This window comes from Babylonia areolata, chromosome 3, assembly GCF_041734735.1.
Source record: "Babylonia areolata isolate BAREFJ2019XMU chromosome 3, ASM4173473v1, whole genome shotgun sequence".
NCBI classification, from domain to species: Eukaryota; Metazoa; Mollusca; class Gastropoda; order Neogastropoda; family Buccinidae; genus Babylonia; species Babylonia areolata.
Window position 1 is genome coordinate 18,293,750 of NC_134878.1, and position 22,178 is coordinate 18,315,927.

A 22,178-nucleotide genomic window follows, 5' to 3' on the forward strand; every position below is an offset into this window, starting at 1 on the left:
ATAATGAGCTGAGTGTCTGCGCATGAGATTTGATTCATTCACCGGCAGGCACAGAGACTGTTGCCAAGCCCGTTCTGTGCTGGACTAATTGTTTATCCTTTTTTGTTTAGGTAAGATGATTTTTGTTTTGAATCATGCATGCAGTGTTGTGAACCAGTCTTACCTTAACGCAATTAAGTCTACAAAAGAGGAAGCATCGAAGGAAACCAAGGTAACAGTCGAGATGGTCAGTCCTCAGTATCGGTTCAGTCAAATCGATTCTGAGTTGCATGAGTTGACTGAAAGGACTTGACACTATGAGTATGAACCCTTGTTGCCTGTTTTGGACAAGCTGGGATGTGATTTTTATTCAATAATTTGTTGGCACTTTACATATTTTTTTTTGTTTTTGTTTTTTTTGAACGCTTTTGCAGACGACCATGCGGCGTCCGTTGGGAAAGAAGGTACTTGTATCTAGATCCCATCTCCCCATTACCCCCCCCCCCCCAACCCCCCTTCCCTCGCCCTCATCAATTTCAGCGCAGACAAAATATTGAAATTTCAAGAATTTTATGTCTATTGTTTGAACGCTTACCGTTACATACGTAGTTTTAACATCATCATATATCATGGTATTAACCTTTCAACAATTTAACTAAGTGCTGTGTATTATTTTAATTTCTGGTAGATGTTTAACACGCTGGTTAGCAGTCAATGAACCATGAATGTGAGATACCAGCAGCTGAAATATCTATAAAAAAAAAAAATAAAAAAAGGAAAACTAACAAGAAAACGTCTGTGTTAAAAAGAAAATGTCTAGCTTACAAGTTACATGCACACAGCACAGTCATGGATTATTACTCAAAATTCTGGTAGTCTACTCATTTTCAGCCTATCATTCACTCAGTTTCTTGGCAACAGTTGTAGAAATGTGACCAACAAACTGTTGCGTTTGGTTTAGTTTTTTTTTTTTCAAGAGAAATATAAATCTCACACATTGAGACACATAGTGACATACGCATGCACACGCATGGTTTAAATGTGCTATGCCTGCTTGGTTACACTCACTCACCTCATGTTCACTTTCATACATCAAACAGGTTAACAGTGACCCAGTTGGCACACAGTGCAGGGTGAAGGGGGTAAGTACTCACAGGGGGATGGCAGTAGTAATAGAGGGTGACTCATCGGAAGAAACCATTGTGGACTCCGGAGTACCCCAGGGAACATGTCTGGGCCCTCTCCTCTTCCTGTGTCACATTAACGATCTGCCAAACAGCATCAAGTCACTGGTCCGTCTGTTCGCTGCCGACTGCCTCTTATACTGCGAAATAAACACCTTTCAAGACCACCTACAACTTCAAAACGACCTCTGTCTGTTTGAAACCTGGGCCTCTGACTGGGGCATGAAATTCAACCCAAAGAAATGCTATATCCTCAGCATCCAACAGTTCCTCCAACTACAACTACTCCCTCTGTAATACCCCGCTCCAACATGTTTCCTCCAACCCATACCTCAGCATCATCTTTTCCAATGACCTGAAGTGGGGCACCCACATAGCCAACATCTCGAAGAAAGCAAACAACACCCTAGGCTTTCTCCGCAGAAACTTGTGCTTCTTTCCTCAACACTGCAAGAAAAATGCATATCTAGCCCTCATCCGCCCACTCCTAGAGTATGGATGCATCATCTGGTCCCCATACCTACAGCAAGATATAAACCAACTAGAAAAAATCCAACGCCTCTCAGCTAGGTTTATTACACCACAAGAACCCCTGGTGCCATCACCAATATATTATCAACCCTGCAGCTGCCAATGCTACAGCAACGTAGAAGTGATCTACGCCTAACTTTTCTGTACAAGGTGGTTGAGGGGTTGGTACTGGCCATACCGCCTACTGGTTTCCTGACTCCACACAAAGGACGTCACATCAAACCTCGCGACTTTAGAGAATACGATGCAACAAGTGCCATCTCCAATCACATCAGGAACAATTCAAGATCCTTTGTAGTAGGCAGATCTCAGACTGAGCAATTCAGAAACTTTCTTTATTAGCACTGTTCTGTGACTGGAACCATCTGGACGAGGCAATGGTGACAGCAACATCTGTCGAGAGCTTCAAAGCATGGCTCTCAGGACACCACAAGTGCTAGGCTGCGCACTCCCCCCACCGTTACGTTTATGTCATAAGTGGCTATAGCAACGTACCCTACAGATACAGAGATACTGTTCAGATGTTTGCCAGCAGGCTCCTTTTGATAAATGCCAGTGATTTCAAAATTTGCATAGGGGTCCAATGATCCTTGCAATGCATGAAATTGTTCCATCCCCTTTATTATTCTCTATGTACTGTAACGATAACATGTCATACGATAGTCAAACGTAATTCTTTTGTTTTTGAAGGCTTTCTCCAACTGGTTGCACCAGGAAAAGTTTGTCTGCTCATTCTTTTCAACGTTTTGTCGACGTTTGAAATAGCAGGGGTGCCTGTGGGTAAATGTGAACAGGCAAGTCTAATTGGGAACAATGGCTTTGGGTACAAGTAGACAAAACAGAACCAGATCTTTAACTCATTACAACATTCGACAACATTTCATTGGAACATCGCACCTGACTGTTGTACTGTTGGTTTTGATCACACTGCACACAAACACAGACATTTAAACACACACACCCCACACCGTATACAACACACCCTTTTGCGAGTGCTCAGTAACTGTGAAGCATCGTTCGCAAATAGACTTGCATCAAAATATATGGTCTGATAGCAAACGACAGTACTTTGCAGTTTTCTGTCAAAACTGATGTTCTGATCTGCCATCAGTATGCGTAAATTCTCCCAGCACTGGCAATGTGCATTCAACATATGTGATCAAATCAACCATTCTAAACTGTGTCAAAGTTCAAGACCTTAACCCCTAGGCTGCCTGCATGACGAGATAACTCGTCATGGCAAGCATGTATGCTTCGCTGCCTGCATGACGAGATAACTCGTCATCGAAATATTCTGACTTTTCCCTGGTTTGCATTTACTTCCTTGGCAAAAATAGTGGTAGCTTTAGCCTGGGGAATCTCTCTAGATTCTATTCATAGCTAGAAACCCCATCTACGTCATGAAGCAGTCCTTTATTTGAACGTTTTGGTTGGGTCACTGTCCAAGTGTTTGCCTGACTTCTCTCCTCGCTCGCTCAACAAAATGTCGGACTGACGCCGTGCTCAAGACATGCGATCGTGACGAACAAAATCAACCAAGATTTCTTTCTTTAGCTGATGCTCAGAAAGAATTGAAGCGTAAATTCGAAGGAGAAGATAGTGATGAACATTTATAGGACGATCTGACAGAAAATAAAGGGAGCAATCAAGAGAGTGGCCAAGATGTGACTGTCAGTGAGTGACGCCGGCTGTACAGATGTCAGCAGTCGACAGATGACCGAATTAGCAGCAGAGCGATATTCTTGGCATGCAGCCAACGCGGTCTGATGAGAACTGAATCAAGTGACTGTGTGAGAGGGGTGATGAGGACGGGGGGTGGAGACTGAGGGGGCGTGGCCTCACATCCATCTTATCACTTGGAGAAGTCACAATGTATTGTGTATCTATCTCTTAAAAATATATATATATATATATTGTGGTTGTTCTAGTATGATTTTGGGTTTGCAGATATCCATTTGTCCAGAAAATATGATGTTTTTGTGCAAATTACCTGACTAATGTTTGTAATGAACAAGTTGAAAATGTGACAAAAAACAAAACACTGATTTCAAAACAACAGCATGTCACAAAAAATATATAAAATGGGAAAACAGCATGTGTTTTGTATTCTTTATTCATTTACCTTTCAGAAAATATATACTTTTATGGGTCTTTCTCCAATAACAAAGAGCACAGAATTTTTGGAAAATTTATACCCGTTTTTTGTGAAAAAACCCTGGCAAATAGATTTCACTTAAATCTTATTTTCCTGGCAGCGAAAGGGTTAACTTGCTTCCCTTGATTTTTGGGATTTTTGGAGCAAGTTTGTAATCTTGGTGGGTAGTGGTGCATGAAGAGAAGAAAGAGCGCGGAAATAGTCAGAAATAGCTGATGTTTGACTGGTTCTTGGAAATGGATATATATTCATTAAGTTATTAGAAAAAGGTCGAAGCAGACGTTGAATTGTGAAATGCAACTGTTAAAAACGTTTCGAAGTGGGGTGGTATATGAATCGTTCGCATTTACACGCTGTTCGCAGTTACCCATAGCTACCCTACTTGCTTTTGAAAAAAAATCTGTCCTTTTTACTGTTGCAGTGTAACAAATTGTTTGCCATTGGCGAAGAGGAAAACCACCATCCCTTTCTATGTTAACTTCAGGTTTAATATCTTGCCAGCTTCAGGTGATATGGCCAGAAAGGATAACCATCCTGGAAGAGGGGAGGGTATTGGGACTGGGAGCAACCTGTCTGATATATGGCATAGACACAAACGGAATAGCAACATTAAGAATAAGATGGGCAGCTATAATGTCAAATTTTATGTTTGGTGCATGTGATTCAAACTGTCAAGATTTTGACTGTAGGCTTGGCACTCTCTTATTGAACTAACCAGGCACAAGTTGCTGCAGTTCTTGTATGTCTTGATATTACCCAGATATATTTTATGAAACTGAGCTTCTTAGTTTGTTGTATGTTCGGTCAGGAACATCCTGTGGACAATGAAAAAACAAAAACAAAACAAAACTGGCTGTGTGCTTCAAAATGGTGAAAATAATGATATTGGAGATGGTGGCTTGGAAGGGGTGATGGGGTGGGGAATGTCATATTCATCTCAGTTTTTCTATTGGAGTAAACACTGTGAAGATACTTTTTGTCATCTTTATTTCATATCATTCCCAGTCTTAATTTCATCTGTCACAAAGCTTGATATTTCTTCTTCTTTGTGATTGATCAGCAGTTGAACATTTTAAAGGTCACTATGTATGCACATGCACACACACGCACCCCCCTAACCCCAACCCTTGCCCCCACACACTAATTAAAAAGACAAAAACCCTGCTCTGGAGATCTGAAGGTAGGTTATTTAAAATTTTTGTAAGATTCAGCAGAACTTGTGAAATGTCAATAATTTTAAAGAAAATGCATCATAGATGACGTGTTTCCTTTTCAGTCACACCTGTCACTGTTGCAGGAATCAGACGCTAATCACTGAAAAAGCACAGATGGCCAGCATTCTGAAAGACCTTGTACGTCAGTACGACGAAGCCAAACCTCATGCTGGTAAGTTCAGAGATAAATATTTTATTTCCCCACAATATCAGGCTGGTAATTTTTTTTAATGTGTCCATGGGTGGATGACTGAAAGCAGGACTGCAAACAAGTTTCCCGGACGTAAGTCTTGCTACCAACTGACACACTACTGGGGTGCAGGGTAAGAGCATCTGTCCAACAAACCAGAGTTAGGCACACATGATTCTAGAGAACTTTTATGTTTCATGGTGGTCAGGAACTTTCAGGTAAGTTGATATATACTGAAGTCGTACATGCATTGTGAACTTTGTGCTCACTTGTATTGTTTTTGTAGGCAGATAGCTGCATGCATCATAACTTGCTATTTTAAACCAGAACAGTATTGTACTCTGTAGACCATAAAATGTATGCTGGTATTTGTCAATTTTGTGCTGCTTGTGTGTGAACATGCATGCATCCAGATATGAAAGTTGAATAGAGCTGAGCATTTTGATGTTATATGATCCTTGACAGCTGACAACTGTTTTAAGGCATTCACTGGTATGCACATCTGTATTCCTGGAGCACAACAAATGGTCATGAAAAATCACATGCATTGTCAAATGTCAGACAGGCTTATTGGTCCTCACTGATGAGGATAGCCTCATCAAGGATTACATGTCTTCCCTTTTGTTTATTGGCTGCGTCAGTGAAGAGCCTCCAGTGCCCATGACAAAATAAATCAGTAGCCATGGGCTGAGCATGGCTGCTTATTGATGAAGTTTTCAATCTGCATTTTCTTTCCCATCCCTGATAACAGTATGCTGAGTAGTTATGTAAAACTAAAAGCCCTCAAACTAGAAATATGCACAAATGTTTGGTCTATCAGTTCTTGTTAAGTTTTTTTCCCCCACAGTGTTAGCTTCTTTATGCTTACAGGAAAAAAAGAAAATGGTTTGTGCTTTCCCTTTGACTTGGACTTGAGTTTTGTCCAGTTTCAGCAAACTGAAAATTTGTATACTATAAAAAACAACAACAAAAAAACAACAACAACAAACAACAACAACAACAACAAAACACACACTTATTTGCTAAACTATTTTTTGTGTGTGTTTATAACTATAAGGAATACAACTGTATATATGCTGTCTTCGGAAAAATGAAACAATTGCAAAACTCAGCTGTGAGAAAAAGAAATGTTTGTAATGACACTAGAAAAATGTTTACTTGAATGGTAGAAATAGACTGACAAGCAGTCAATTGGTCTATAATCAATAGTATACTATTGGAATACCTAGAGCTCTTTTTGTTGTAGTTTCCACGCTTCCTAGAAATTCTGTGCTAGGAATTTTTCTGTTGCAGTCTTTGTTTCTGGCTTCTTTCGATCTCAGTCGGCCTTTTTCTGCTGTGCTGGTCCATTCACCTGTAGAAAAAATGTTGTTAAGAGATATTTTTATCTTTTTTATAGAAAATCTGGAATATTTTCTGTCTTTTAATGGACTTGATAACTGGGCACTCACATTTTGTTGTATTCTTTTTTGCACCTAAGACATTAAACCACTGAAATTTTTACCTTACACTTTCTCTATTATGAGTAACCAAACTCCTGGTTTTTCCCACCAAACTGAAACTGAATAGTGTACAAACTACAATAAAGATACATAGAGAAAGGTGATTTCTAACTGGTGCAGACTGTTTCTCCAACACATTGGTTTTCTTAGCCTCAGCTCTCAAGTCATGCATTTACTGCAAATTCAATTTAAACCTGTTCAGTGCCAGAGAATTGTTAAAAGAAAAGAAAGACAAAAAGCTCTCTTGCCAGGGAGTCTTGAAGATTCTGTGGTAGTAATTAAAAGAAAAAATCTAACATGAAGAAATTGGGGATACAGAAAGAAAATGCTTTTGTGATGGATAATGATTGTGGATTCTGAATTTTGGCTTTTTTCTCCAATGATTTTGATTGTAGATCTATGACTATTCAGGGAATTAAAAATTAAGTTAATTTTTGTGAATCAAAGTCTTATTTCTCCTCCAAGAATGACACCCAAAAAGAAAACAAATAATGCTGGAAGTATTGTTCTTATTGTCAGATTATGCTTGTTGAAGAAAATAAAATGGGTTTTAGGTTTATAACAATCAGTTTGTAGACAGAGAAGTGATTAAGTGTCCCAACAATGACAGACGTTGGTTCAGTCAAGACAATGTCAATTATGTTCTTAGAAACTAAGCAGTAAAGCTTTCCTTGAGCTGATAAAGTGTTCTGCATCCAGTGTGCTTCCTCTACAAAGAAGTCAGCCAACTGATCAGTGACAAAAAGAATGAAAAAATATATACATATCTCCATTCCATTGTCTTTCAGCCCTGGGTTTCATGAAAAATGTGGATTATTGGCTGTTGTCATTACCGGCAGTTAACAAGTATCACTCAGAAAAATCCAAAATTTGGGGGGTGACTTAAATTTTAAAAATTTATTTATGAGTCAGTCATGACTAGCAGCAGTATATAAATATTCTGACTGACAATCAGAGATGCCAACTGTTGCAATTTCACCATATTTTGATACACTCGATCACAGTTTGTTCTGATGTTACGCCAATGTCAAAGTTGTTCCGACAGGTTCATTTTTGACTGCATAGCATTGCCACATGCTTTCCTATCATAACATTACCCAGAGGCTCTAGACTTATTGACCACGAGGCCAGGCCAGTCACTTCTAATCTTGGACTCAACGTGATGCTGCTGAGCTAATTGCGTGCATATTTACATTGAAACAGCACTGAGTGGACCAGTCAGCTTAATTGTTTGCCCAATCAAGAGAGGACGTGGCTGAATCAAGTTGCGTCTTGGTCAAACAGCATATGTGCTTTTTTGCCGATGTGGCTTGGAGTTCAAGTGTTACTACCAAATTCAAAATGTCCTACCAAATTTCCTGATTGTTCCCACAAACACTTGACCGGGGTTGACATCTCTGGACAGTTGAATGTTGTATATTTCTGACTAATCAGGATACAGCAAAGTGGAGCAATTCTTCCTAAGGGGCAGGTAATCTATGAATTATCTGCGGAGAACATACAACAGTTGATACAAAAATGAAAACAAAACTTTACTAATTTCAGGAGTGTGTGTTTTGTGAATGTGGAATGCATGCACATTGTTTCTGAGGTCAAGCAGAATGAAAAATAATGACTTTAGAATATATGCAAGAAATAAGATTTTTTGCATGAGTTATCTGTCCTCAAAACAGAAAATTGCAAAATGTAAGGTTATTCATTAAGAAAAAAAATCATATGAATAATTACGAGTGATGACAAATCAGGAATATAATAGTGTATATATTCTGACAGATAAGTGAATGGTGTGTATTTCTGACCAATCAGTTGAAGCAAAGAGGAGCATTTCTGCCAAAGGGTATATAAAGATAATAAATTATCCATGGAAACCTAGAAATTGATACAGAATTAAAACCAACAAAGGAGGAAGGCACTCAAGACTTACTTGTCATATACTTTATCCAGTAAAAAAAAGAAAGAAAAAAAAAGTAAAGGAAAAGGTAAAATCTGTTCTGCATTTAATAGTATAAAGATTTGGGTGGTGGAAGTATTGTTACTGTTAGCAGATTTGGTTTGAATACATAAATGTGTGCACATGTACAATACTGGAAACGCCCATTAAGTTAATCGGGTCCTCAGCTACATCTTTTGTTATCACTTCCTTTGCATGTGTTTGTGGAATTTTTCATTTCAGTGAGTCTGGCGACATATTTGTTCATGAATCATCAAAATAATGTACTGTTCATCACCAGTTATGTTTGCCTGATTTTTTAGATAATTTATTTTGTCTGTGGTTGTGGCAAAAAATGGTGCCAAAAAGTGGGATATGGCTTGGGTTGTAGCTTTTGCAACAACTTTACTAAATCAGAACAAGCAATACAGTGATTAAGTGTATTCTGCTGGTAAATAAAACAGTAATCCCACTGACAGCAAGCTACAGCAAAACACTATGCAGCAGGATGGCTTTGACACATCCAAAAATACAGTAGTGGGTTTCGTTAGCTTCCACTGATTTCACCCGCATTGCATTCTGCCCTTACAACACAGAATTGCTTCAACTGAATTGAAATTACTCCTGAATGTATCTCTGGGGATCAGTCTGCCTGCATATGATTTGTGTTTTGGAAACTTGGAGCCAAGTGCAAGTTCTGCTGAAGTTGTTTCAAGAAAGGTACGTTCCGCTTCCATGTGTATTGTACACAACACATCTGCCTAGTTCTGCGATCAGACAAGATAGCTCCATCTCATCGTTAAACCCATCCGTAATCATCTGCACAGCCTGCAAAGTTGTGTAAATCCATTTTCTGCTGGACAAAGTTTCTGACTCCTTTTTTATGTTTGAGGCATACCCTCTTCACACGCACTCCATGTTGTCCACTTAGCAAATCGTTAAGAAGAATGTCTTCCACCTAAGGTTTGCTCATTTAAATAGTATACTTAGAATCCAGACTATGTTCTGAGTCTGTGTTTATTGAACCAAACTCTGATAAAGGAAAAAACAGAATGGATGCAGAATGTCAGTGGATGACTTGTAGGCACTATGGCAACACTTTGTGTAGGATGTCAGCTGACGTCATACAAGCACCGACCGTGTTAATGAGGTGCTAGGAGAAAAGGAGGGCAGCCATGGTCTCAAACATGGTTTGGTGTGATTATCTTAGCTTCATGTGTTAAGTCCTGAAGAGAGGTCCTTGCATGCAAGCATCCCCTCCAGGAATAATTGCAGCAAGGTATCATATGATATGTTTGGATATTACGATGGTTGCAGACCCTCGCACCAAGAACTGGCTGTTGGTGGAGAACTCCCCATATCCAGTATGGATCCTGACCGTTCTCTACACCCTCTTTGTCATTGTGGGCCCCCGCTTCATGAAGAACCGCTCTCCCCTTGACCTTAAATGGTTCTTGGTGGTCTATAATCTGGGACTGGTTGCGCTCTCTCTCTACATGTTTGTGGAGGTTGGTCTCTTTTAAGATGCATGTGGATATGTGTGTTTGTGTACTTTTCCAAACAAGTGGATATGTAATGCAAACCAGGACATAACCTGTTTTTGTTTTTTTATGAAAAAAGCAAAACAAAACAAAAACTAACCAGAACATGGTTTGCTTATCCAGCATTTCCTACCAACTCATGGTCCTGTATATAGATAAAGGCAAATGTAACCGTCCATTTGGTTATGTCATTTATTTTTCAGCGGTCTGAGTGGTATATTGTGGGTCTATATGGACTTGTATAGTTTTACATGAATAAACTGAAGAATGACATTCCTGTATATTTGCCAGTTGTCCACATGTTCAGTATTTAACACTGGTTATTTTTTGTTGTTTCAAGTTGTTTGATCCTCATTATGATCCTTTATCTGATTCTGAACATATCCCATTGTCATCCCAAATATTTGACTAAGGATATTCTTTTTCTTTACAAATAGAAACCTTTGGAAAGGCTCCATGAAGTTTTTGAGAATTGGTTTCAACCAGTTCAGTATCTTATAAGGTATTTCTTGTGCACTTTATGTGTGACAACACTGGTTTAGGGATGTGTGTGCATGCATATGTATATATTTAGATAGATAGAAATATAGATAGATATTTTGACATGTAGATGTGTGTGTGTACGTATTTTTGTGCATTTGAAAGTTAAGTTCATAATGCTTAAACTTTCAAACACACTTATGCACTCGCATGCGCACACATGTACATGCACACACACTCATACACACACACAGTGACTTTATGTGTATGTTTATAATGAGCCTGTGATTGCGCAAATGAATTTCCATGTGGATTGCTAAAGTGTTATGTATTTGATTTGAAAGCAAACTAGATCAAACTAGTATGTCAGTTGCTAGGTGAAAAAAGGTTTTTGTGTCCAATTAAAGAGTTAACAGTTAATAGAACTCCTGCTTACTGGAAATTGTACTCTAGAAAATTCCCTTTATTGCTTTGTTTTGTTTAACGTTGCAGCAGGTGAAGCCTGTTATTTTGTTTATGTAAAAATGGATTTGGTTGTACTCTTGAACATTGAAATTTTTGCCCCTTCACCAAGTTGGTGGTGCTTACTGTCGCTGTTCCAACTCAAGATAGATTGGATAATGAAGACGTCCACAGCTCAGAAGCGAAATGGATGACCTTGGCTTTGTGGACTATCTGGCCTTCCTCTCCCACACCCAACAGCAGATGCAGGAAAAGATGAGCACTTTTGTAGAAACCTCAGTTTGCCTGTCTCTCAACATCCACAAAGGGAAGAGCAAGATCCCAAAGAAGAGCAAGATCTTTAAAGGCTTGCAAAGTGCTGGCGAAAAATCTTGGGATCTCATTTAAAATGCAGGCATGTGGTTGGACATTTTTTTTGCCCAATCACTTCTATGCTGGCTTCACTGATATGGTTGTTTCTGGCTGTAAAACATGGAGAAGGAATCGGGTCTGTTTGCACTGAGCAGAAGTGTCCCTGTACCTCTGTTTACTCTAACCCAGGCACAAATTCCAGTTAAAACAAGGGTCATAACCTGAGGTCCTGTGCTCCCCTGCCCTTCTCTCTCTGCTGATTAACCCCCCCCCCCACCCCCTCCCAAACAACCCTGTAACAAATCAGTTCATCCTACTAGGCCTCTAGGCATATTATAACTGAAACTTTAGGGGAATTTACTTTTGATTTTTTCTTTCCTTATCGTTTTTTTTTTTTTTTTTTCACCGTATGATTATATACCATCAGTGGATTACTTTAAATGAAAAGCTGAATACTGCAAGATTTGTGTGTGTGTGTCCTGTTGTTTACTCACTTGAACTTAAGATACTATTCTAATAATAATACCCATCTTGAATTGTTTTAACGTACTTCATCATTTTCTTTTTCTTTTTTTTGCACTGATAGATTGTGAGCGTATTTCTCCATTTCAAATGATGAATACTGCATTTTATTATTGAATAACTTATTAAATACTATTAATGTGGAGTGATAGCCTAGACGTAAGCGTCCGCCTAGGAAGCGAGAGAATCTGAGCGCGCTGGCTCGAATCACAGCTCAGCCGCTGATATTTTCTCCCCCACCACAAGACCTAGAGTGGTGATCTGGACACTAGTCATTCAGATGAGACGATAAACCGAGGTCCCGTGTGCAGCATGCACTTAGCACACGTAAAAGAACCCACGGCAACAAAAGGGATGTTCCTGGCAAAATTCTGTAGAAAAATCCACTTTGATAGGAAAAACAAATAAAACTGCACGCACGAAAAAGTACAAAAAATCGGTGGCACTGTAGTGTAGCAACGCGCTCTCCTTGGGGAGAGCAGCCTGAATTTTATGTAGAGAAATCTGTTGTCATATAAAAAAAGAAAAAAATGAAATGCATGTTCTCTGTTGATATGTCTATCTCTTTCTGAGTTTCTCTCTTACACACACACACACACACACACACACACACACACACACATTCAGACACAGACACACCCAGTAACACACATACACACTTGCTCGCTCCCTCTCAATCTTCTTCGAACAGGCAAAACTGAAATTCCAGATATCAGCTGCCAGATGCTCCATGACCTGGCTGACAGGGTTACTTTTGTTAGAACCAGCATGAAACAGTTGATATGGACTGGATTGGTCCACCTCCATCCCTTTGACTGACAGGGCAAATTTTGAATTCAAAGAAGGCCAATGCAGAACTATATTCTGAAATTCGCTGAGAGATTTTGTTGCCTTTTTTTTCATTGAAGTGTAAGGGCCATATAAACAAAATGTACCTGTGCAAACTTACAGCTGTGTTTGTGGCCTACTGATATGTTAATTTTGAAAAAATTAATGTGGAGCTGTCATCCCAACAGATCTCACAGGGGCCATGGACACAAATGAAGTATTTTTCTGGTCTGTTGACATGTTTTTGCATTGAATACCTTATGTGATGGTTGTGTGTTATGTAAATTTAGCTGTTCTTGTTTAAATTTCCAGATAATACTAAGTGTGCTGAACGCGGGCTATGATTTGACTTGTGCCTCTTACAACCAAGAGAGTTGGAAGAAGCCAGAAGAATTGAGGGTGAGTGTTTCTGTGTAAATAAAAGAGGAAAAAAAAAGTCATCTTCAGAACTGTATATCAATAGTGCCCATTTTGTGTATTATAATTGATAAAAGTTATGCATAGATGGTGTTTTTCCCCCCTGGTAATTATTGGTTAATGAAATTTCACAATATTGCTCAGGGTTGCGATCATGCGATCATTGTGATTTGATGTGTAATCTTTGTTATCCATAGAATGTAGTTCAAGTGCATACCAGAGCTGCACGGTTTAAGGTTAAAAGTTTTCTGAGATTTAAAACTTCATTGTCTTAAAAAAGTTTTAGTCAGGAGTTGTATATATATATATATATATAAACATACCATGTGGTTGTGTATAAGTAAATTGTAATTGTCTAACTTCACATTGTGATCATCTGTTGAAATAGCCACTTTTATCTGACAGAGTGCTGACATGCGAAGATTTGATTGGCTAGAATCTGATGCATAGACGAACATCTTTTTCTTCAAATGGTTTGGATCAAAATAAATAGTATGAAATACATTAGACAGACAAAATTAACTTCACATGATTTCTCCTGGTAAAATAGTCACAAGTGCTGACATACTGAGATTTGATTGGTAGGTATCTGATGGATGGACTGTCATCTGTTTCCTCAAAACTATGGGATCAAAATGGGTTTTATGGAATAAGTAACACATTATACAAAACTTTCCTGGGGACAAAAATGTCAAAATCTTGATTTTGTCAGGAACAAAAGTTGTCTCAGACTCCTGAGTGTAACGAACAAGTACAATCTTTGTCAGATAATGCTTTCCTGTCCAGCCCTTTAATTCTGGATTTTTTGTACTACTGGTACTTGCCATTGTATAATACTTACCAGCCATATTAAAAAAAATATCCACATATTATCAAGTACACACTGTTATATTTTCCTTGCATAATCTAGTATTTATAAAAACACAAAGCTGACACTTATTTTCAATTGAGGACACATTACTAATCTCAATCCGTTTATGAAAAAAACAAACAAACCGAGTATGTTTGAAAACTGAAATTTGTTTCAGATAAACAAAATGAAATATGGAGAATGTCACTGCATATTGTAGTCACTTAGCATTCATTTTCTGGAATCATACACTTGTTTAGATCTCTGGAATTGCTATTCAGACGGAGTGCTGTAGAAAAATAAACTGATTATTATATTTAATGTAGTGGTTCAAATTGATCAAATAAAACTTGAACTGAAGTCAGCAAAGAAATACTGAAATTGAAATAAACCATTCTTCATTCTCCACTATCCATTCTGTCATGGAAGTGGAGTTAACAGGTGGTCAGAATTTTTTGAACACTGTTTTGGGGACAGTTTATTTTCAGTTGTATCATGTCTGTTATGCATGATTTGGAAACACTCCTTTTTTGCTGGGGAAATACTGTCAGAACTTTGTGCAGAACAATAAAGCAGACAATATGAAATATTGCATTTTGTGTGCAGGTGGCCAATGTGTTGTGGTGGTACTTCTTCTCCAAGGCTATCGAGCTGATGGACACTGTTCTAATGATCCTTAGAAAGAAGAATGAGCAGGTCACGTTTCTGCACGTCTTCCATCATGCTTCCATGCTCAACATCTGGTGGTGGACAATGATGTTTATCCCTGGGGGAATGTGTACGTATACAGTCTGGTGTATTGCATGAACAGACTGAATTTGGATATTAATTCTTGATTTGGTGTGTTTAATGATTTTGTTTTTCATGTTGTGAATAACAATTTAAACAAATTTCTTACTGATTCATACTATTGCATTTATGTCGAAGTATGCATGCAAATGTATGTTTACAGGTGCATGTGATTTAAAACCAGTGCATGCATATGTGTGCGTGCATACAGGTTAATATATTGGTTAGAACACAGCACATATATTGCACAGGTACATTGATTGGTTTTATGATGAATTTTTTAATGATTTTTTTTAGTGGAAGTAGTGGTGCTACAAGTAAAGATGTTTGTTTTCTTTGTTTTGCAGCTTATGACAGCTGTATATGTTACTGGTAATTAAGCAGTCATAATATGTGTAAGTTATGCAAAATTACCAACAGTTTAAAATGTTCAAATAATGGCTGAACATATAATAGGATCAGGATGAAAGCATAATCAAGAACATGAGTATAACAAATACTACTGAGGTAAGTGGATTATAAAAGAATATTACTGAGGTAGTAAGTAGATTGATTAAAAAAAGAAGCCACACCAGTTAATGATGCCCATGTATGACTGCTGACAGCCTGGTTTGGTGCCTGCATGAACTGTCTGGTGCATGTGGTGATGTACGCGTACTACGGCCTGTCAGCCATCCCCTCCCTCAAGGACCAGCTCTGGTGGAAGCGATACATTACCAGATTCCAGCTGGTATGTGGATGCTGTCATGTTTCAGTGAGAGAGTTTGAGAGGTCCATGTTGCTTGTATGTATGAGTGAAGTGCTCACTTGTATGTGGGGTTAAAAAAAGAATGCATTTGAAGGCACTAATTTTTTGATTGAGAGAACTGATGGACTCCTAACTGTTGGCAGTGCTAACCACTTCACCATGGCATTCGGTGCATTTTTTTTTTTAATCATAAAAAAAGAAACTGGTTCACTGGTTTTTTTGTGATTGAGAGAACTGGTGTACTCCCAACTGTTGGCACTGCTAACTACTTCACTATGGCATTTGGTGCATCATTTTCCTTTTTAGCCGTTAAGAAAAGAGACTGGCTCCTGAATGTGGCCTTTCATGTCCTGTTCTCATGGTAACCTCTATTTCAAGTTCACCTCAACTTCCATGTTTTGTGATGAGCTTGTGTCCATGTCTTCATTGTAGGCAGATTGATCTATCGGGCACTGATGTTGTGGGGACATTGAGGCTGTCTCTATGCCGTAGGGCCGTAACAAGAGTTTGGGACTAAGAAAATGGTGTCCTGTGTGCAGATTCATAGGCACTTTCAAAGTGACTCGGCAGATTTCTTTCATATGTGGCCTTCTGGTGATCTGGTATTGAAGGTTGCCTATGGACTTAAGGTGTTGGGACAGGGATGGAATGAGCTTGACTGTGGCGATGTGGGGGAATTTAGATGAGTGGGTAAGAGTAATGCCACTGAAACTGTATGTAAAATTTGGTGGGGTGGGGTTGGAATTTGATTGGTTAATTGATATGGATACTTACATAGTGCCTATCCTCGGTCACAGACCAAGCTCTGAGCACTTTACAAACACAGGATCAACTTAGATTTGGAGTTGGGAGGGGGTGACAGGGTGGGGGAAATTTTGTTTGTTGATAGCTAACGTCTCACAGAGTCTTTGTTATTTTGCCAAAATATTTCCATGTTTAACATGCAAGGAGAAAGAGGTGAAGGAATTTTAACTTGACAAGATGGTTCAAAATATGTTCCTCATGGACCACACGTGAGCTGTGTGTATGGTGTTTTGTGTGCAGCTGCAGTTCTGTGTCACATTCACTCACACAGTGAACTCGATACGTGAGGGCTGTGACTTCCCCCGCTGGGGACAGAACCTGCTGTCTGGCTACATGGTCATCATGCTGATCCTCTTTGGCAACTTCTACATCCATGCCTACATCAAGCGCCGCTCCAACAAGCTGAAGAACAGCAAGAGCAAAGGCATCGCTAATGGCTCACCCGCCACAAAAGATGCCCCAGTCGCTAACGGACTCTGTCACCCTCCTGAAGGTGCAGATATACGTACAAAAGCAGAGTAGGAATGGGGTATTTTGTAGGCAGTTATGTTGTAAAGTAATGAGTTTATGAACAAAGCATAATTTTATGTTTTGTGAAACTTTGGTTGAGCTGTTGAAGGTGATATGAGTTTTTCAAGAAAATATTTTTATATCCCATGTTGTCCTTATTTTCAGCGTATGCATATGCATCAAGCAGCATACAGTAAGACTTTGAAAGATTTTTGGTTCTCCGGGTTTGGGAAGATCAGCAGAAAATTTGCCAGTCAGATGGAGCAGCTGCATAAATAATGGGTACCCAATATCTTGACTCGAAGGGAAAACCCAGAACTTAAGGCTGTAGAGTATTTCATCTTCTTAGAGAAAGTGTGGACACTCTTTGTAACATTAGTTAGAATTTTCATGACCATGATTCTGGTGAAATTACACTTAGTCCAGTGGGACAGCATCTTTGCAACAAGTTCAGCAGATGTAGGTGACATGCAGCCCTTAGTCAAATAGATTTAAATCTAAAGTGAAACTTTTTAAATATGCCATTTACATCAATCACAACACTGAAGATTTATAATAGACCTCTGCACACACACACATCCAGTACCATGCAGGCTAACCAAACCAGAACTCGGATCTGAGCAAGATGGAAGAGGGTGACACTGTGTACAGTGTTTGCGCAGATGGAAACCCTTTGATGGATCCCGAAGAATAGGGTGGTGTTGGCAGTGGATGCAGGAGTCCCAACAGAGAGCACAAGAAAGAAGGGGCTTCCCTGGCTGAGGTTCAGAAGATTCATTAATGAGTGAGTACACCAAAGCAAAGACCAACTGGGAAAATTAGATATTCACTGAGAAGGAATGTAGATGTAAGCTGCAGAAAGCCAAGTGGACCTGTACCAACACCACCATCAGTGAGCGCCTGCAGTTGAACAACACAAACATGTTCTGGCCTTGCATGAAGTGCAGAAGACCGGACATCACTGTTGCTCCTTTGGGGGAAGAACTAGAAGACAACACCAACATGAAAGCAAAGATCCTGCTTCAGCAGTTCCATTGTCTTCATTGAATAAGTGGTCATGGCCCCACACCCACGCTTGGGCCTCACCACTCCTTATGCACTGCCAAAGACTTGCTCATATCGACCTAGCCTGGTCCATCATGGAGTATAGGGCAACAGAGTGAGACCTTCACCATCATAGCAACATCCAGAAGTTAAGAACGTGTCCTGCATTGTGCTCCCCTCCATCACCACAGATTACCACTCGAGGGGGAAGGGATACATGGTGAGGGACCAGAATCTTTTGTTTGCAAGACAGGTGACAAAATCTGTGACTGTCCTTTTCCTATTGAGTGGTTGGTGCTGGCAATACCAAATCACTTTCCACATTTTCACAGAGAAAATGAAAGGTGTAAACAACCCAAACATTACAAAGACAGTAACTCTTAAATGTCGGAATTGGATTCGCTGAAAGTATAGTTCATAGTTGCTTCAAAGATCCACCAGCAAGAACGGACAGTTAAGAAACTATTTTTACCAGAACAGTGGTTCAGAGGAACAACTGAAACAATAATCATCTCAGACCAGGAGACGGGCTTCAGATCAGCATCACAAGAAACCATGGTTCACCCAGTTGCAAATATGGTAGGTAGTGGCTTGACAACATATGGAACCAGAACTAGAAATTTTGCTTGCATTGAAACAAAGGTTGCCTGCTTGACATTTGGAATCGAACAAAGTTAATTGTAGAAGAAAACACTCCAGATCAGCCTGTGCTCTGTTTGAGACTTTATGCTGATTTGCACAGAAGCAAATGGACATTGTATATCCAGGTTAGGGGGAAGATTCATTGTGTACTTAGTATGTAATGTAGATGGTGTAAGTAATGTTTCCAGGCATGGAAAAACTTACACAAGTCACAAAAAAGTTTAGGGCTTTTGGGGAAAAAATTGAACTCTGAAGTCATTGCTGTGTTTATGTTAAAAAAAAAGGATTTTTTGAGGATGGATATTGAAAGGAGCAATTATTTTATTTGTTGGGTCCATCTTCAGAACTTCCCTTTTCACAACTGCATAGATACAAGTTATGACATTGACATACAGAGACTTACAAATTGGAATGGGTCTTCAGTAGGTTGAAACTGAAGTGTCATACGTTACTCACAGTATTAGATCTTTTGTTGAAAGATTTGTATTTTGTGATCATTTACCATATTTTAATCATTTATATTTAAGTGTTACAGTATTTCTATTGTACAGTTTTTTTTATTTTAGTCTCTGTGAGATTTTATTCAGGTAGTGTGTATTTTAACTGTGTTGTATGTGTGCACCTGTGTGCTCTTTTTGCATGTGCTCACTATTGGTATTAAGGATTGTTTTATTTCTTATTTTCATGTTGGTTATTTTAATGAGATCAGTCAGAATGGTATGATGTGGGTCTGCATAGCCATGAAACGAATGTGTAAAATGTCAAGACTACATTATCACTGTGTGAATCTGTTCTTAATTGTGGGCACATGACTGGTAAATGTAGAAATACCAGACCTTAAATTTGCTATGTGAATCAATCAAACCAAAGTAAAAAGGAATGGTTTATTGCAGGATCTACTTAATACACTGTATAGCAAACATTCAGTTCATAGAGCCACTGGAGCAAATATTTGATCGATTCATTTTCATAGAGGCATCATTTTGTCTTTGAACTTGATTATCAAAACAGCATTTATTTCTAAAAACCCTTGTCATGCTACTGGGCTAGTCTTATTAGTGAGGATGCCTTTTGGCTATTTTGCATTTAACAGATTATTGATTATCTACTCATGCTAAGTGTTTTATTAGGAGTCGTGCCTTTTGCATGCATTCTGGCCATTTGATATTCAACAGTACAATAAGTTGAAGGGTCAACAGGCATACATTTCCTATGCTTAGCGCTTCTCATCTTCTTGCAGAAAGCAAATAAGGGGTACATGTATACAAATCCAGATATTAAGAACATTTCTGAGGTTTTTTTTCACACCCCTTGTTTGCATCTGTAGGACGTTTCTGGGCAGTTCTCTGCATCTTGCTGTAAGCTGATAGAAAATGAGAAGAGCCTGTCTTGAGTGCAACAGTTGTTACATGCATTCAGTCCTTTTTTTTCCCCTCCAAGCATATTAGAAGAGGTGACTTTGGACAGTAAGATAATGTTCTTGTAGGGCAGTGTATAGTGAGAAAAGGAATGGAAGAAGGAAATCATGCCTGTGAGGGCAAGTGAAGTTGGTAAAATTGTTGTGTAACAAGAAAACAGCTGATCAAAAGATGTGATTTGTGTGTGAATACTCGGTGTACAAAACTGACTATAAAATTTTTTTTTTTTTTGGTGGGGAAAGTGAATCCTGTCGGAGGGGGATAACAAAGGATTAGTTTTATAATTTTTTTTTCCATTTTCATTACTTATGTGCAATGATCTTTACCTGAAGATGTGCATGTATAATTGTTCCAAAAGTGAAGTTGCCAATGTTTATAATGGACTGTCCATTATGTTCTATAGATTGTGCTTTAAAATTAGATGCAAGTGAATAAATTTGCATGGAAAGGAAACCACGCCAGAAGTCAACTGTTTTCTCAATTGTACCTTTTAGAATGCCTTCAGAGTCATTCTTGGTAATGGAAATCTTTTTGTATTGTGTTATAATTAAGTGCTTAGTGTATCTCCTGCTCAGTGTTCAGGGAACTGCCTTTTGGTTTGTGATGACACTGAATATATGTGCAATGGGAGTGTATAGTTTTTCACATTTGTTCAGTTTTTGTGTGCCCTGCCACTGATCTCACTTGCCTGTCCCACTTAGTGAGTTGGCCATTTTTTGTTTGTGGTTTTGTTTGTAATGGTAGGGTGTATCGAGACATTGATCCTTTTCAGGCTGTAATTGCTATCATTTAAAAAAAAAAAAAAAAATCTTCCTGAGGGTAACATTTCAGATCTCATTTCCTCCGAGAAGCTTACTTAAGGCAACAGACTGGGTCAATCCATGATAGACCATGGACATTCTTCCATTCTCAGTTGAAGATTTTATGTAGGGTGCAAGAGCAGCAAAGAGGAAACGGGTATCCACAGAAAATGTGTAAACACCACCAGTCACCCTTGTTTTTTTTATTAAAAATATTGCATAACTTGTAGACTCCACACAAGAATAAACATTTCATGTCAGTGAAATGTATGAGTGCAAATGTTAAGCGAGTTCACTGGCAGGAGTAGATATTGTTTTTCAAACGCTACTTTCTTCAGTGCATTCAACTGTCCTTTATTCTTAATTATGGGAACCCTTTACTGCCAATTTATTTCCACCAGGACTCACTGATTTGTTGTGATATTGCAGTGTGCAGGTATTGAATATCCATCTAAATTACATTTCAGTGTGGGGAAGTTTACCTAGAACCACACAACAAACAAACTTAAACCATTTCTCACATAGTGTTTATTCCTTGCTGTAAGAAGTCTGCATCAAATGTTCTGTGAATGATAATGTCCATGACTGTCTTGAAAGCCTACACCATGTGTAATTGTTTTTCAAAACAATCCTCACTATCCTCAGTATGCACTGAATATTTACAAATATATACAGCATAAACAGTGTCACTGGATAGAGGGGGAAAAAAATTGCATGTCAAAGTTTATGCACATCACAGAACCATCGGTACTTTCAATGTAGTAGAATCTCCAATTCATCTTCACATGTTCACTTGAATGGGCATCAGGGCCTCTGTGCCAAACAGCGCTTCAAACTTCCTCACATACTCTTCGCAGTGTTCACCTGCAAAAGGAAAACATTATCTGGTAACATAAAATGTGGGTGGGTTGGGGCAATGGGTGTGTGTTTATCTACATTTGTTAATTTTGCATCTTTTCAAAGACAGGTTTGTCCTTTGTGGACACACAAAAAAATTGCAATGTCTTTGGTCAGTCTGTCAATGGATCAGTGTCTATATATCTGTAAAATCAAATAAAAGACCAGGAATTTTTTCTACCCAATCCTCTTGACCTTTTTCCCCATTTATTTATTTCAAAGGAAATGGCACACATTATGTTCAACAAGTGAAAGACAGAAAAACACTCAATGCCCGATTCCACTAATCACACCATGCAGACATTGACAAATTTAGTGTACTATATTGTCTGAAGCTCTGGTTGTTTGGATGGGGGGAAAAAAATCAAACATTTTTTTTTTATTTGCTGG

At 38.7% G+C, this 22,178-nt stretch overlaps 2 protein-coding genes across 6 annotated transcripts in view; one reads left to right on the top strand and one right to left on the bottom strand.

Moving 5' to 3' along the window:
- Positions 1-20,560, top strand: LOC143279806 (very long chain fatty acid elongase 2-like). Of its 2 annotated transcripts, none has more exons than XM_076583993.1 (7): positions 1-110; positions 5,147-5,235; positions 10,003-10,193; positions 13,182-13,268; positions 14,743-14,914; positions 15,531-15,655; positions 16,718-20,560. In XM_076583993.1, the coding sequence occupies exons 2-7, from the start codon at positions 5,178-5,180 to the stop codon at positions 16,997-16,999; spliced, it is 915 nt and encodes a 304-aa protein (XP_076440108.1). In that variant the 5' UTR covers positions 1-110; positions 5,147-5,177; the 3' UTR covers positions 17,000-20,560. The 2 variants fall into 2 exon arrangements, with proteins under 2 accessions (XP_076440108.1, XP_076440109.1); XM_076583994.1 differs by having other exon boundaries at positions 80-211.
- Positions 19,739-22,178, bottom strand: part of LOC143279805 (regulator of MON1-CCZ1 complex-like) — a 30,095-nt gene continuing 27,655 nt past the window's right edge. For all 4 annotated transcript variants that reach the window (XM_076583989.1, XM_076583990.1, XM_076583988.1 and 1 more), the window contains exon 22: positions 19,739-21,755. In XM_076583989.1, the coding sequence (XP_076440104.1) occupies positions 21,673-21,755 (83 nt within the window). In that variant the 3' untranslated portion in view covers positions 19,739-21,672. The remainder of the gene's footprint in view (positions 21,756-22,178) is intronic.

Excerpts from the sequence above, each read along its gene's own strand:
- LOC143279806 (XM_076583993.1), top strand. The coding sequence starts at position 5,178 with ATGGCCAGCATTCTGAAAGACCTTGTACGTCAGTACGACGAAGCCAAA. Across the intron at positions 5,236-10,002 it reads CGAAGCCAAACCTCATGCTG|ACCCTCGCACCAAGAACTGG; the intron begins GTAAGTTCAGAG and ends CGATGGTTGCAG. Across the intron at positions 13,269-14,742 it reads AGAAGCCAGAAGAATTGAGG|GTGGCCAATGTGTTGTGGTG; the intron begins GTGAGTGTTTCT and ends TTTTGTGTGCAG.